The sequence below is a fragment of the Trachurus trachurus genome (genome assembly GCF_905171665.1).
Source record: "Trachurus trachurus genome assembly, chromosome: 12".
Lineage (NCBI taxonomy): Eukaryota > Metazoa > Chordata > Actinopteri > Carangiformes > Carangidae > Trachurus > Trachurus trachurus.
In genome coordinates, this window is record NC_139908.1 from 9,675,833 (window position 1) to 9,692,521 (window position 16,689).

Consider the following 16,689-nt stretch of genomic DNA (forward strand, 5'->3'; position numbering starts at 1 on the left):
TCATTGGATTTTCATGTCACATTATGTATGTGCAGCTATATTACATACTCTTCAGCAATAAACATTTTCTTGTGCAAAAGTAAATAACTTACCAGTGCGAACAGTCTCTTACGTAAAATGGGCTTGATTAAAGGGATAGTTCACCCCCAAAATTCAAATTTCACTCATTATCTACTCTACCCTCATGTCGATTAAGGGCTGGGAGAATTTTCAGAGTCCTCCGTGCCTTCTCGGAGTTACGGGGGGGGGGTCCGCGCAGCAGTATTTGTCCATATAATGGTTGTGAATGGTGCTCACTTTTCTTCGTCCAAAAAGACACACCAAAAAACATCCAAATACCTCCATACTGCTCGTCTGTAATGTCCCTCTTGTATTGAAGCCCCGACATGAGAAATTGTTCCGCACAGGAAGAGCAGTGAACTGAGACACTGGGAGCTTCCGCTACAAACAAGCTTAAAATATAGACTTATTTAATTTTTTTCGGAACAATTTCTCATGTCGGGGCTTCAATACAAGAGGGACATTACAGACAAGCAGTATGGAGGTATTTGGATGTTTTTTGGTGTGTCTTTTTGGACGAAGAAAAGTGAGCACCATTCACACCATTCACAACCATTATATGGTCCCCGTAACTCAGAGAAGGCGCGGAGGACTCTGAAAATTCTCCCAGCCCTTAGTCGACATGAGGGTGAGTAGATAATGAGTGAAATTTGAATTTTGGGTGAACTATCCCTTTAAGGCCATTTGTGTTGTATTGGGAGTCGCCTGGGTGTGCAATAGTTTATGGGATAATAAGCAATACTTTAACAAGCGTGCTAACATGCAGATACAGCAGGATTATAATAAGCACCTATGTAATTAAAATGATTATCACTGTCCCATGTAATGAACTGCCTGGAGCTTAGGTAGTCACTGTGGGAGAAACAAGAGTTGTGTAGTCAGAGAGTCTCGTTGTGTTATCTGGTGTGGTGCTGCCACATGCAGGCTTCTCTCAGTATTAACTTCACCACCTCACCGTCTTCTCCCTCTCACGACATCCTTTTTTTTTTCTGTCGGTGTTTCAGCTCAACTTACACCCACTTCGTTCTTGTCACTGACTGACTCACTTGTTGTGACTATAGTTTTGATTAATCACAGGTTATTGCAGGGTCAAGACCCATAATTCAAAAGTTGTATCGTTCTGCACCCATTATAAGTAATTGTCAGAGGCTGACGTGAAAGTGATGAATGTAACACTTCATCATCCCTCACGTCTCCTCCCTTGCTGAGACACTTCCATCTACTGGACAGTCAAAGTCACCACATGAGTGAGACGTGTGACTGGTAATAGGAAAGTGATAGACTGCTCAACAAAGTGAAGGTGAAGCACGGCCTTAAATGGATCCATGAAAAGTAAGGAAGCACATTTTCTGATAATTGAAGTCACCTTTTGAGTGGTAATGTGGCACCATCTTCTGCAGACTGGTGATATGAAACCCAAAGTGATAAAAATCCAGATGGATTTGGAGGGCCTCTTTAAGATCACCATCAGCAATTTAATACAATTTTAAAAATTTAAGTACAGCAGCAGCTCTTAAAAGGATATGCCTGTTTGAGAAAGGACATAATTATTCTGATAAAGTTGTATGAGAGTATAAATGTGTGCCACAGTCAAATTTATCATGTGCATTATCACCAGTTTGATCTTGGACTTTAAAGACTAAAAAGTAAAAGATTTTGAAAGAAGCTGGCTTTTTGGAAATGATGAAAGACTTTGAGTTGCATTATGGGAAATGTAGGAATCTTAGAGAAATGGCATTTCTGTGTAGCTTGGACTAACCATGGCTGAACAAGTCAAGTTGTCCACCTTTTTAGGGCACCACTAATCTAATTTGGCTTGTAATAAATAGCTATTTATACTCTGAGTGACTTTTCAACCCATTAGTGTTGGAATTCTTCCACTTCATTTAACCTTTGGCCTTCTTCCAATAGCAAAGACAAAAAATAAAAACCCCACTGTAACAGTATATGTAGTAGTGGCTGTGCAGTTACTTTATATCAAGGGATCTCGGATACACTGTCACTGAGTAGCTCACTCAGTAATTTATTGATCAGCTATCAAGAACACCAGAAGCAACTGCAGGGTCCACAGGCAACCACAAGGTGTCACCACTGAAAAGACTTTGGTTGATTACCGTACATACAAAAGAGTAGAGCTGGCTTGTTAGAATGTGTGCAGCTAATGAGAAGACAAAGAAACTAATTTACAGACATGAGCCAGAACTGAACACACTTGATTAAAATTACAGTGCGTGCTGTGTTTAAAGACCCAAGGATTTCTGATTGTTTGAGATGGGGAGACTGTGTCCAAAAAGTTGTAATTTTAAAACTATCCTTTAAATCGCAATGCACATGCAGAGAACAGCAGCAGCAGCACACACACAAGCAAAGGGAAACACCAAGTGTCAGTGACAAGGAGTTTGGGGACTAACTGTTAATTCCTGCAGGATGTCTAATGGGAGTCATGGTAACTGTTGACCAGGCCATTCATTCTTCAATAATCACTCACTGACTGAGTGAGACTTGTATTTCTTTGGCCCGTACTTTTTTAGTTACACTTTGGGTTTGCAGCTTGAAGTTTTTTAGTTACCCTTCGAGGTACATTAACTTGTGCTTTGGGGTGTGATTCAGGGTTGTACTGTATATGAGGGTGTTTGCTCAGTGCTATTCATCTCAATGTGTTCAGAAGTTTGGGTGATCCATTATTGTCACTTAGCAGCTCCTCACGTCTCCTGACCACTTCATTGTTATTCACAAAGTGTCTATGAGGATTCCAAGTCTCTCACGTCATCAGATACAGTAAGACTGGCTCTGTTCAAAGTCAAGAGTGGTCACTGGGACTGCAGGCAGGGGAAGGTGCGGCAAGGTTCACAACTCACATAAGCACCAGAGGTCTTCACATCTGTCTTACATGACACATCTGTTCACACTTGTCCAGCTGATATATGAGCCTAAGCCTGAGTTAATCTGCATTCCTGATACTTTCCTGCACACACTTTGCAGCACCCAAAGACTTATCCTTTGTAATTTTTGAATAATCAGTGCAGTAAATTGCCGTCATAATCGCATAGTTTTGAGACCAAGTGTTTAAGCAAATCAGAGGATTGATGACGTTAAATGCAGGAAATGAGATTAGTGAGACAGGAGAAAAAAGCTGCATATCTGACACTAATGTTGCACAGCCAATTGGGCGTATAATGTAATGCATTACACAAAATCTAGGAAATGAGTAATGTGCCTGGGATAAAGGTCGCCCACTGAGGCGTCATCATTTAGCTGGCTGTGTATCCGATTAACTGTGTATACAGCTATGCAAATACACAATTTTATTCTCATCTGGGCCTTATTGAGACACATGGTGACAGCCTTTCCATTCTGGCACCTTCACTTTCAAACAGATTCACACAAACAAGGTCTTCTCTGTCTGGTTTGGTCTGGTTTTCTCTGCTTTTTAGTTGTGGAAAACACATGCAAACTCATCAGTTTTGAGAACAAGTGCACATTCACAGGACATGGAAGATCAGGTTTGGGCATGTGATGATTTTATGGGGGTCTGGGAAATTTTTCAGTGCAGCTTTAGTAAAGTTACACTTAAGTTAATCATGATTAAAATTAGTCTTTTTGGAATAAAGTGAATGCACATGATGCTTGTATAGCATAATAACTACTTTTTTTAAAAATTTATCTGAATGCTGTTGTAATTCGCTGAAAATTGTTTTGTTTAAATAAAAACCAGGGGCATTGTCTGTCATATATCACCATGTAAGCAATAGCTGTCAGATTTATGTCATCATAGTGGTATCTCAGTCACAAAGAGATAGTTTCTTATCTTATATGATAATTATTATTTAAGATTTGAGATCAACATTTATTTCAGGAAGCTTTGTAAATAAGATTGTCTAAAGGGGCGTGGGATGTATTTTAAACTGAGAAAAACCACATTGCATTACCACAGAACCAGGCTCCCATGGAGTTAAGTAAAGTAGGAAATGCACTAAACTTTTTGTTGTTGTTGTTGTCGTTGTTGAACAATTGAAAAATACTCTCAATGAGGATAATAATACAGGTGAAATATTAAGTGCAAAAAACATTTAGGGGGATTCAAGAAGGAAAACAAAAACCACCAACAGATAAGGGTACGAAGGGATTGGGCATTTTAATTCAACATAAATCAGCAGCGAAATGATAAAGAAAAGGTTTTTATAAATTTAGAATAACAAAAAAATGTGCAAAGTCCAGATTTAATTTCTTGGCATATTTGCTTTCTATTATTTAAGAGACAAAAAACCCCAAAACAAGAACCAGGCTCCCATGGGGTAGAAGGAAATGCACTGACTTTTGTATTGAGCAATTGAAAAATACATACATAAGTGTGTATGTGTATGAGAGTGGACCACTTTTTCGAGTCCATAATAAAGATTATTATTATACTCTCAATGAGAATAATAATGCAGTACAGTATAAAAGTGCAAAAACATTTAGGGGATTCAGGAAGGAAGACACAACAAAACAAAACAAAACAACACCAAAAAGTAACAGATAAGGTGCAAAAGAACATAAATTGTAGCAGCAAAAATGATAAAGAAAAGGAATTATAAATTTAGAATAACAAAGAAATGTGCAAAGTCCAGGCTTAATTTCTTGGTATATTTGCTTTCTATTATTTAAGAAACAAAAAAAACTTAAATTCATCAACAAAACCAGGGGAAGGACAGTTTGCAGTTGGGGAAATGCACTACCAGTGTTTGGTTCCGGAGTTTCCCGAGCGCACTTGAACGCAGCATACTACGTCGCTTACGCTTTTGACAAATCGCACGGTAGCCGCGGCGCCTCCCACCTCCCTCCGCACGCACGGAGCTGAGCCGCCGCCGCCGCCGCCGGAGTGGAGAGAGACGCACACAGCGGAGTTCGGTCCATCTCTGCCCCGCAGCTTGCTAACCTCGCTGCTAGGCCACTGCGGGAAGATGGCGACGGAAAAAGCACCGAAACACGAAGGAAGAGTTAAAATTGGACATTACATTCTCGGAGACACGCTCGGAGTCGGGACCTTTGGAAAGGTTAAAGGTACGTCTTGACTGACTGTCTTGGCGTTTGTGCATAGCGGAAAAAAATGGTGGCTATGGGAACTGTTAGCCTAGCTGCTAATTTAGCATGCTAACAAGGCTAACTTGTCGCAAACGCTTGTAGGAAGGATAGCACACTTGTTGTCCCCCTTTTAGTTAATCCCAACTTCTTCTGGCTAACATGACGTTTTTTTGGAGGGGGTTAGAGCTACAGTTGTCTTTTACACAGCCTTCAAGCGCAAATTTTATGACATTAATTCATATTTTACCACGGATATTTCTGTCTGTTGCGTTGTGAGCTAGTAGCCAGAGAGCCACAAGTCGCCTGTCAAGCAAGACAGACACCGGGAAGTAAAAACCCTCCTGGCTGGCTGGCTGGGGGTCGCCTTAACTGGGTTTTCCCTCTTTTTTCTTTTTTAAAAACACAATATATGAAAGTTTTGGAGCTCGACACTATTTCTGATCTAAACCCTTCCGCATTTTAAGTTGTGCTTGACATCCTAAAGGGGCAACTGTAATGCCTTTTTTAGATGTGCTTGCTGAGAGGGAGTTGGACAAACCCACCCCAATCTACGCCCAGTGTTGTGAATGCAAAGGGCGGTACTGTTAAGTACTATGTCAATATAGAGCTTTGCTTGTACACGTATTGGATTAAAAATACCTATTAGGGGTTTAGAAAGCGTCTTTATCTATATAATCACATAGCTGTTATTGTATTCGTTTATAATGGATTAAAAGACTTCACCTTCTTCTATAGGCTGCCACCACATTGCCTCTGTGGTCTCGAAGGAACATAAATAGTCCCAACATACCCAAAGTGAACCCTCCCCCCAAAAAAGAAGAAGGAAAAACAAAACAGCCTTTTACTTTTTGTTTACAGTCGGTTAATGCCCAGTGAGTCATCTCACTCTCTGCTGCTGCTGCTGCTGCTGCTGCACTCAGTTTTTTCTTGTAGTTGTTGAGAGGAAGAAGAGAGTCACAGAGAGCAGTGGGGTTTCAGAGATTTAGTTAATACTTTACTACCAGCACAACTGGCAAATCAATAACAACTGCTTACTGACTCACATATGCAAGAGTGTTGTGTTGTGTTGTGTTGTGCTGTGCTTTGCCCACCTTCCAGTGAGATGTTAGGGCTTGTTTCTCTCCAGGGAGAGCCTTGTTTAATATGTTTTGGTTATGTTTGCATACTTTTTTCCTGGCTGCACCGCCGCTGTTTACCGTGCTGGGCAACATCAGCTACGCCTATTTTAACCTTCACTGACAGATTGTATCTTCATCTCTTCAACACCAGCTAAACCATGTCCCAAAAGATGAAAACAAAATTCGGTGTGAGTTAAGATAACATCTCAGGGTCCTATGTTTAAGGTTACAGCTGTATAGATGTCAGTGTTTTGCAGATGCACCGGTGGCTTTCTCCAACACTTCATGGCTTTCAAACAGCATCTTCTAGTATTTAAAGTTGCTATTATCAATATTTTATACCAACAACAGATTTATTGGCAACCTGTATGGAAAAAGGGACTATTAGAGCGTATTATCACTTAACTTTATAGTTCCTCTTATCTCTAGAAAGCATTTTAATACCTTTTAGCACATTGTTTTGGTTCCTCTTTCATGCACTCAATGGCAAACTAACAAAGGTAGCGATCAGCTGCTTGTGAATATAGTGAAACACATTCCCCTAGACCAGACCAGAGCCAAATGAAGTGCCAAATATTAGACATGCATTCATCAGGTGGACAGAGGCACTTCTATGGATTAATGCTTATGTTTCCCAGTATGAAGAAGGAACTGCTGGCTTACAAGTTCACAATGGGTGGTCATAAGTCAATGGTTTGTTGACAGCCTGTTTATGCTGCCCCCAAGTGTCCAAAGAAATCAGTTGATGCAGATTTAAAACCATGATTTTTTTTCTTATCTCCTGAAAAGTTTAGCATTTCATGAGTTTTATTTTCTCTCACTGTATTAGTAGTCATTCTCTCCTTTTAATTTGTGGTATTATGCTGTCACTCATGAGCTCTTATCCTCTTTATCCCGCAGTGGGCCAACATGAGCTGACCAAACACCAAGTGGCGGTGAAGATCTTGAACCGGCAGAAGATCCGCAGTTTGGACGTGGTGGGAAAGATTCGCCGGGAGATCCAGAACCTCAAGCTTTTCAGGCATCCTCACATAATTAAACTGTAAGTCCTAGATTACACCCTGCTCGCTGCTCCATAATCCCCCCGCCACCACATTAATGCCACCCACTGAGCTATTTCCAGGCTTTAATGGTGTGTTTTAGAATACATCCATCTAGGACAATATCTGTCTGACCCAGTCTCCTCTTCCTGTCAGCACTCTGCCCATTCTACATTATTGCCTGTTTTGTTTATCACCTCTGTTGAACTTTCAGTTTTTAATGTACAAAAGTGCTTTGTCAATGTCTTCTGTTAATCTCTATCTATTTTAATGGCTACGTGTAGTGTTGTCGTTGCACTTCAGCAGAAAGGAAGTTTATATTTGTGACAAGAAATGCATTACCTGTCATTATTCAAATGTTTAATAGCACTGTTGATAATATCTGCAAGTGCTGATGCAGTTAGAGAAGAAGATGTGTTTTGAATGAGTCATTGTTTAAATTTGCATACATAATCTGAGTGGCCAGTGCTGCTGCTGCTGCTGCTGCTGCTTTAATGCACAGGTGCATCGAGCAGCGACTGTAACCACTATTAACAAGAAAAAGACACTCCCTTTGGTAACATAAAAATGTTGTTGTGGTACATTGTTGCAAAAAAAAGATCTAAAAGGAAAAATTGAGGTACTTCCTGTTGTGTGTGAATCCTCATAGTCTGCTAGGGAGTCATTAAACTGACCAGCAGGTGTGGCTAATTTCTTGAAATATGTCATGCATGCACAAGAATGTAAACACTGCGTTGCCTGTGTGTGTGTGTGTGTTTGAGAGAGTGAGAGATAAAGATGCCATCTACGACAGGGTGCACAAACACCGAGGAAGAGGAAACAGCATATAGTGTGTCTAATCCGAATCATGTCTCTATTTAATAGAGGTGGAACAATGTAACACAATCCTGTCTTGTCTTGTGTGCAGAAGGTTTTAACAACTGTGACACTCGAGGTGAGGAGTTTAGTCACCGTCTGTCACATCTGCTGAAAACTTTGCAATGATGAAACTCAGAGATGCATTAGCTCACGTACGCTGTAGCAGAGCCATTATTGCTCTTACCTTCAGACGGACGTGGCTGTTTTGTGATTAATGGACCTGAGCTGAGGCCGGTGCATGGGAGATAATGGAGACAGGATGTTTTCCAACAGTATATTTAAGAGGATGTTTCTAAATATTCTCTACGGCTGAACATGGAGGCTTTCTGGGAGAGGGTAGTGGTGGTTGTTGCTTGCCAAGAGTTTAGTACAAATGTTTATGATCTGCCCTCTGAGCAGCATTACATCTTCAAAACAGGCTGGATCAAACCATCTGGCTCGGACTAGCTGCTTTGCATGCTAACTGCTAAGAAAAAAAGTGATAGAAATGGAGGCAATTCAGTAGTTGAAACAGGAAGGTGGCTCTTAATGGGTGAAGAAATGAAGTTTGACACTGACCTCTGTCTCTTTGTCTTTGCCGTGGTGCTTCTGTTATTCAATATTTTAAAAACTTGCTGCAGTGTGGTTTGTGCGAGGCCGACAGGAATGTTATTTGTCCTGGTAGCTTATCTTGCTGTTTGATGTGAAAAAATGATAATCAGGGGTGAGAAATGCGGATAATCGTGTGCAAGTGTATCCACATCTTTATTGCTAGTGTAAACAGACGTAGGTGTGCTAGGGTTGTAAAGTCTATTATACAGTCAGTGCTTTTTATTAAGGAACTGTTTCTGCATTTTGTGTTAAGTTCTGCCATTTTACCAGAGATAGAGGCACTTTTATCATGGGTTGAGGTGGGTTTTATCTTGGCAATAATGAGACACTGACAAACACATGTCCACCATCCACTTTTGATGTAACTATGTTAAATCCAAAAAAATGTAGGAACAAACATTCATATTTTTGTATTTTCTTTGTATTACTTTGCAGTTGGCTGTCCTTGTTTTGTGTAATATCAGCCACCTGTTGATGATCCCACTGATTCCAGCTTTGTGCTCACTCCTACAGGTATCAGGTTATCAGCACTCCGACAGATATCTTCATGGTGATGGAGTACGTCTCAGGAGGAGAGCTCTTCGACTACATCTGTAAAAATGGAAAGGTAATAACACTGATACTAGAAAATGTCTGTGTCCTTCTGCTTTGTGATATATGTTTTATAGATATATAGTCAGTTGTCCAGAGGATTGAAGTGCATAATGTGCTTGCCAGGCTTTGGTGTTGTGTGTATATATGATAATTTTTGAACTATGTGAACCAAAAACCGATAGTAATATGAGAAGATATCAAAATACAACAAGTGCTGCCTGGTCAGCTGTGATGTGCTAACTGGGTGTCAGAGAGGATCGCACCTAACGGACAGTTTCTGCTCCGCAGTTGGATGAAAAGGAGAGTCGCCGGCTGTTCCAGCAGATTATTTCAGCGGTCGACTACTGCCACAGACACATGGTGGTGCACCGAGACCTCAAGCCTGAGAACGTGCTGCTCGACGCGCACATGAACGCCAAGATCGCCGACTTTGGTAAGTGTGTCACTTATAGTCCCGAGCTGTGGAGTCGTAGCAGGTGATGTTATTCTAATATGGAAAACAGGGATTTGTTCAGTAGCTCTAAATAAAATTTTTAGATTTGCTCCAGCAGAGAGCAGTGTTCATATGCAAGGACTTGACTCACTGACAGCTGAGAATCATGAATGTAAACAGTCTGCGTTCTGAAAATCTGATATTCATGTTTAAGGAAGGAGGTGCTTGTTAAACTTCAAGGAATACACGCAGTGAATGTTGATACAACCGATTCTTTAAAAGAAAACTCTGCAGGCCAGTGTTAAACCTAAATCTTGCTAAGTATACATGCATAACTTGTTTTCAAGCTCAGAATTTCACCTTAGGTTACTTTACATTAAGTTCTGCGTGTCTCTTACCTTTAGCTGGTTCCCTTAAAACACACCTTTTTAATGAATTTATCTGGAATTTATGTCATTTCACTGTGACTCATCCTTGTTTTTGCAAAAAAAAAAAGAGAAAAAGGCTCTGAGCTGGAAGGCCGAGCTGCAGCTGCAGCGACCGGACCACAGACATTATGAGAACATAGTGGAAATAGCATTGGTTCTACCATATAATTTCACAAATGGGACTAAATAAATTGGCTATATCCGAGTAGCACCACGTTGCAGAGTTGGAGCACTTGTCCTCATGAAATGAAATGATGGATGAATGTTTAAGTGGGGGAGCAGCTATACAAACCTCAGCTTCAGCCATGCCATCAAGAGAGCGATCCAAGTGTCGTTACTCCAATCCACGTGTTTGTGCTCTAACTGTAAAATACTGTGCAGGTTTGTCAAACATGATGTCAGACGGAGAGTTCCTGCGAACGAGCTGCGGTTCTCCGAATTATGCTGCTCCTGAGGTCATCTCAGGAAGGTAAGGTCAAGCTTTTCGTTGAGCATTTTCCAAATGAAATATTCAGACATGTTGCCCAGTTATAAAAACCTAGGATGTGTTTGCTGTCGTGATTTATGGTTTGTTTCTTTTTATTTTGTCCTCAGGTTATATGCTGGTCCAGAGGTGGATATCTGGAGCAGTGGGGTCATTCTCTATGCCTTGTTGTGTGGGACACTTCCCTTCGATGACGACCACGTGCCAACGCTCTTCAAGAAGATCTGTGATGGGATCTTTTTCACGCCGCAGTATCTGAACCCTTCAGTAATAAGCCTCCTTAAACACATGCTGCAGGTGGACCCCATGAAACGAGCCACTATCAAAGAGATCCGGTGAGATTTAATTACAAAGTCAAATTGTTGCCGTGAATATATAATCTTTTTTTGTTTAAGGTGGGTTGTTTTTTGAAGGCAAGAGTAAACTGAATGTTGAACTAATGTTATCAATGCTTTTGCATTCGTGTCTGGTTTGTTACTACCAAAATAAAATAATGTCTCCCCACACAGAGAGGACGACTGGTTCAAAGAGGACCTGCCTAAGTACTTGTTCCCCGAGGACCCCTCCTACAGCAACAACATGATTGACGACGAGGCCCTGAAGGAAGTGTGTGAGAAGTTTGAGTGCACGGAGGAGGAGGTCTTGGCCTGCATATACAGTCGCAACCACCAGGACCCGCTGGCCGTGGCCTACCACCTCATCATTGACAATCGTCGCATCATGAGCGAAGCCAAGGACTTCTACTTGGCGTCCAGCCCTCCTGACTCTTTTCTAGACGACCAGCACCTGACCTCATCCGGTGCGGCCGTGGCCGGCATCATCAAGCCCCACCCCGAGCGCGTGCCCTTCCTCTTGGCGGAGACTCCTCCCAGGCCTCGGCACACGCTGGACGAACTGAACCCCCAGAAGTCCAAACACCAGGGTGTGAGGCGGGCCAAGTGGCACCTGGGTATCCGCAGCCAGAGTAGACCCAACGATATCATGTCGGAAGTGTGTCGTGCCATGAAACAGCTGGATTACGAGTGGAAGGTAAGGAAGAAACGGAGTAGAAAATAGGCTGATAGTGATAGTGTTTAATATGCTGTTGTAAAATTAAAAAATGCGCTCTTTGTATCTTTACTCTCCTTCAGGTTGTGAATCCATATTATTTACGTGTGAGAAGGAAGAATCCTATTACTGGCATGCAAACCAAGATGAGCCTTCAACTCTACCAGGTGGACAGTAGAACCTACCTCCTCGACTTCCGTAGCATAGACGGTAAGTTTCACTTTCATTTCCTAAAATGTGCATGAAAACACTCAGTACGTTTACATGCACAGCTTAATCGAGCTATGCTCAAAATTTGTTTTTGCGTCTAATTGGACTTCTGTCCTTGTCCCAGTTTACATGCAACTGAGAAAATCGAATAACTGACGGGAACGTGTCCTCCTTGTCAACACCAGGTGGCGATTATGCGTCGTTTCATACGGCCAACTAAACCCTACCGTGTACACATTTAAACGGAAAGCATTGCACAGTTTACACGTGTACATATTTTAGTACACGTTCACATCCCTAGTCGGATTAAGGCAATAATTTGTTTTTCTCAAGTGTCATGTAAACGTACTGACTGATAAATGAATTATACATTTGCTCATGTAATTAACCCAAAATAGGTGAATTAGTCACGCAGGATTCATACCACTATTGACCAGACATTGTGGTCGGCCCTGAATGCAGCTCCGTGTATCTCGGTAGTGTTTACCTGGATTCTGTCCTGTGGTACACAGCGTCAGTGCACACTTCATAAATGATTGACTCAGCGTTGAGGGCTGCAGTCTGTGGAGGCGCTCAGCGGTACCTCAAAGGAAAACATGAGATAAGAGTGTGTGTAGCACAGGAATGCTGTGTAAAGGGTATGACACTAAAAATTTGACATTGGGTCAAAGCAAAGTCAGTCACAGGTTCAGCTGAAGACGGTAAGTATGGAATATGATTGAATCAAAGGCTGGTGTTAAGATTTTGTCTTAATGTCATGTACACCAAGTTAAATTTCCATCTTTTTAATCAGTAGGAGCAAAAAAAACATCCTTTCCTAACCTATAGATACTATATAGCCAATGATTTGGACTGATACAAGAGTTTGTAATTTTGGATGTGAACAGTGTAGAAAAACCTGTTGTGTCTTGTATCACTCAGATGATATGTTGGAGACAAAATCTGGAACTGCTACCCCTCTCCGCTCTGGGTCTGTGGGCAACTACCGCACCACTATTAAGAACGATGTAGACGGGGCCGAGGCTCCGCCTACACCCATCGCCGCGCACCCCACCACCAAGGCAGCAGAAGGCTCGTTAGCTTCGTCGTTGACCTCATCCATCGACTCGACGGGCGGGGGCGACAACGCGCCTGTCCCCCGACCAGGGAGCCACACCATCGAGTTCTTTGAGATGTGCGCAAATCTTATTAAACTACTTGCACGATAACTTGCAAAACAATCGCTAGCCTTTTTTTCCTCTCCGAGTGTCTTTATAGCAATAAGCATGCAACCGATTCATGGCTCAATTCATCCCGGCTGAGGATGAAGTGATTGTTCCATGGCACTGATGCAGGTTGGTGTTCCCTAAGCTGAAGGGATGTAATTCTGAGCTGACAGGGGACGTACGGGGTTATTGGAAAAGAAGAATGAATGACAAGCTACTTAATAGCTAGGACAGAACAACATTTTAGGATTGGGGGTGGGTGGGGTTATAATATTCTGATCAATTTAATAGCAAAATGTCCACATCCCACCTACACATATACGCGCAAGTGATTACACTGAATTTTCTGTACTGTAGCCAGTGAGCACTGCTTTCCAGTACAGAGATAGAGACCAAGTTTTTGCCTGCACAGAAGGAAGCCGCCACGCGTACGCTGAGGGTCGGCCAGCCAGCCAGCCAGCCAGCCAGCCAGCCGGCACAGGTGGCGGTCGGAGGTAGGATAGGATGCAGGAAGCACTTTTGCACAAGTTTCTTTTATTTCCTGCTGCTCTTGTTTTTCTCTCAGTGGGGATCAGAGAAGTGGTGCAGATGTGTCGGGGGTGCTGCACTGGCTATAGCTAGGGTTGTCATGCCCATCACATTCATTGGACTACAAGAAGTGCAATGTCCCCTGTATTTCTGTCTTGCGTCAGGGATAAAAGAATGCTTCATCACATTTATGTTTGGTTTTCTTTTTTTTTTTTGGTGAATTTGAGTTGTCAGAGACTAAATTTTCATGGTTTTGTCCTTGTTGTAAAAAATTGTTTGAATTTGTCTGTCCCCAACATTTTTATATATAAAGACGTGAATATATTTATCAGTTAAGTGGACAGAGTGTTGGTTCTATTGGAAATGTTTTTTTTCTCTTGCATTAAGATCTATTGCTGGATGGTATACTTTCCATTTTTTTTACTGTCTTGTTTTTAAATCAATATCACAGTTTTGTTTCCTTCAATCACAATTACTCTGATACTTGATTGTCTTTCCAGATAAATATAGCCTGCTTTTACCATTTAAGATATTTTGCCATGACGGTCAAAATCTAGAAATATCATTTTCAGTGTCGCATATTAAAATGACAAGTTGATTTTGACTTTTTGTTGTATCTTCTCTATATATTTTTTTAGATTAATGATTAGGATTTGAGAATGATTACTGAGTGAAAATGCCTTTTGCCTACATTCAATTCGTAAATGCCAATCCATCACAAGTGTATAGGCCTCAGGGCTCAATTTGAAAATGAGAAGTAGCAGTTACATGCAGTGCATGGACAGTGTCCATTGGCAGGAGAATACAACCAAAATATTGTCTTTTGCTTTTTTTGTGGTTATGTTTGCTTTGATTGCCCACACATTCCCTTGACGATGGACCCTGAAAAAAAAAGGTTATCTTATGTTTAAACCAGAAATTGACTTGTGAGCTTGTAATCATTAAGTCCTGTGAGGTAGGTCACAATTCTGACAAACGGACAAAAAAAAAAAAAAGTGGCTGATTTATACTTGATAAAAACCGTCAAACAGAACCAGATGGTTAAAATCTCACAAAGTCTTTTGATATGTCTTTAATCATAAGTATGAGGCGTCTCCCTCCATTTCCTGTCTAAAGTCTTAAAAGTTTTAAGTGGTGTCTGTTGTTTGGCTGCCTTATTATCAGTACTGTTAATCTGTTTTTATGTCGGTAAATCTTGGAATTCAGTGCTGATCAGAATTATTGACACCTTGTTTTGCAATTTTAACGGTAAGGGTCCACAAATGGCGTTGTCACTGTTGGTAATTCACAAAATCTATTGGTTAGAAAACCCACAATGTTGACAATGGAGAAAAATAAGGAAAATTCTTCAAAATCAATCTACAAAAAATTAAGATAAACAACTTGCCAAAACTAGTATTACTGCTACCAACGTATATAAATCATGGTCATATGAGAAAAAAACCAAACTGAAATGATGAATTGGTTTCTTATCTCATCATCTTCATTTTTGTCTTTAGTAAATTAAAGCAGGTTTTTAAAAAACTTTGCATGTTGTCATTGTAGTATCAGACAGGTTTACTTTACTTTTTACTAAGAGTTGTCAACATTTGCTGAGATCTGGGTTTCCAGTGTTCAGTGTGCTCTCCACAGCTTTAAAAACCTAAAATATCTCATTTGTATAAACAATTTTACATTTCAGAGATGTAATACAACAACAAAAAAATTGCTAAGAGTGACAATAATTGTGATCATCTTGTCTCCTTGCTGTCCTGCAGGGAAGGCTTGGACTGAAATATTTAGTTAATGTTTGACATTTATGTCTCATTTTAAACTAAAGTTTATGACATATAGTGAACATGTTTTAAAAAACAAAAACGCACACCATGGTCCTGGAAACATATTGTAAAACTAAAAATGTTTAGTTTTAAAGGGATGTTGCAAGTTCTGTTTACAAAACCTGTCATGGCTCACATGACGGCTTTTGTGGGAAAGATGAATGTGTGAAACGGTGACCTTTTTGACAGCTCATGGAGAAGTTTCCTATTGGACTGTTGGCAGGTAATTTCTGTCAGTCTCTCTGTTTGAACTGCTTCAAAGAAATATATTGTTCTATTTTTGTTTGCTGTGTAAAGGGACCCTACCAGATTGACCAGTGTAAATCTGAATGGACAGTATTGAAATCATTTGTATACACAACTGCCTAATAAACTGCTAAATTGCACACAATTCTGCTGACGCCTCTCTTTATGTCTCTAGAGTTTTGATAGATTCTGTGAAAAAGTCTTATCAATTAGAAATGTAGCAATACACCATACATAGTAGTGCATTAATAGTGTTAAAGAAATTCAGTGTTACTGTTACTGTTTTTACTAATTCCAAATCAATAAATGTCAATTTAAAAGATGGGTTTGTGATGAGAAAATTGCTAATTAAAAAGTCAGATTGGCTGGTACATAAATTATACATGAATATGTGGGAAAATTACCACCTCTTACCATCCAGGGGATTAAAATGCATATGAGAAGTGTCACACACAGCATTACAGAGATTCTAATGTTAAGAAATTAGGGTTGTGTGTCTTTAAGTGATAATGTAAATACCACAGTTTCCGGGTCATGCTGCATTCACGTAATATTAGTAAAATTGGAATTTAAAAAAAGTGTAATTCTGACATGGGCGTGTCCACGTATTTTTTCTACGTGGTTACTTCTTGTACTAATCTAATTGATTTTATGGTCACGCCACACAAATAATGAACATCGTTAAACAAGATAAAAACAATACGGCTCAGTGTTTAGATTAAATTAGTGTGAATTGCAGCAATATTTAAAGTGGTATTCACAACCAGAAATTACTATCAACGGTGTTGCATTACAAGTAATTTTTTCAACATGTTGTCAACACGTATCTCTCTTTTCTCCACGTAGGAGACATCACCGCTGGATACATTTTAAGGAATAGTCCTGAAATTTGCGAGTGGTCGTAATTACGATTTAAATGCCACAACGTGAACGCGGCACGAAGGGTCAACAAATATGGCTAACTAC

At 40.5% G+C, this 16,689-nt stretch overlaps 1 protein-coding gene across 1 annotated transcript; it reads left to right on the forward strand.

Moving 5' to 3' along the window:
• The first annotated feature begins 3,797 nt into the window (after positions 1-3,797).
• On the forward strand, positions 3,798-15,858 carry prkaa1 (protein kinase, AMP-activated, alpha 1 catalytic subunit). The gene is made up of 9 exons (XM_083983254.1): positions 3,798-5,103; positions 7,143-7,284; positions 9,245-9,338; positions 9,614-9,758; positions 10,568-10,655; positions 10,781-11,005; positions 11,180-11,699; positions 11,801-11,927; positions 12,849-15,858. The coding sequence occupies exons 1-9, from the start codon at positions 5,004-5,006 to the stop codon at positions 13,133-13,135; spliced, it is 1,728 nt and encodes a 575-aa protein (XP_083839380.1). The 5' UTR covers positions 3,798-5,003; the 3' UTR covers positions 13,136-15,858.
• The last annotated feature ends 831 nt before the right edge of the window (positions 15,859-16,689 follow it).

Coding starts and splice junctions, on each gene's coding strand:
- prkaa1 (XM_083983254.1), top strand. CDS start 5,004: ATGGCGACGGAAAAAGCACCGAAACACGAAGGAAGAGTTAAAATTGGA. Junction 9,759..10,567: donor CGCCAAGATCGCCGACTTTG/GTAAGTGTGTCA, acceptor AATACTGTGCAG/GTTTGTCAAACATGATGTCA. Junction 11,928..12,848: donor CGACTTCCGTAGCATAGACG/GTAAGTTTCACT, acceptor TGTATCACTCAG/ATGATATGTTGGAGACAAAA.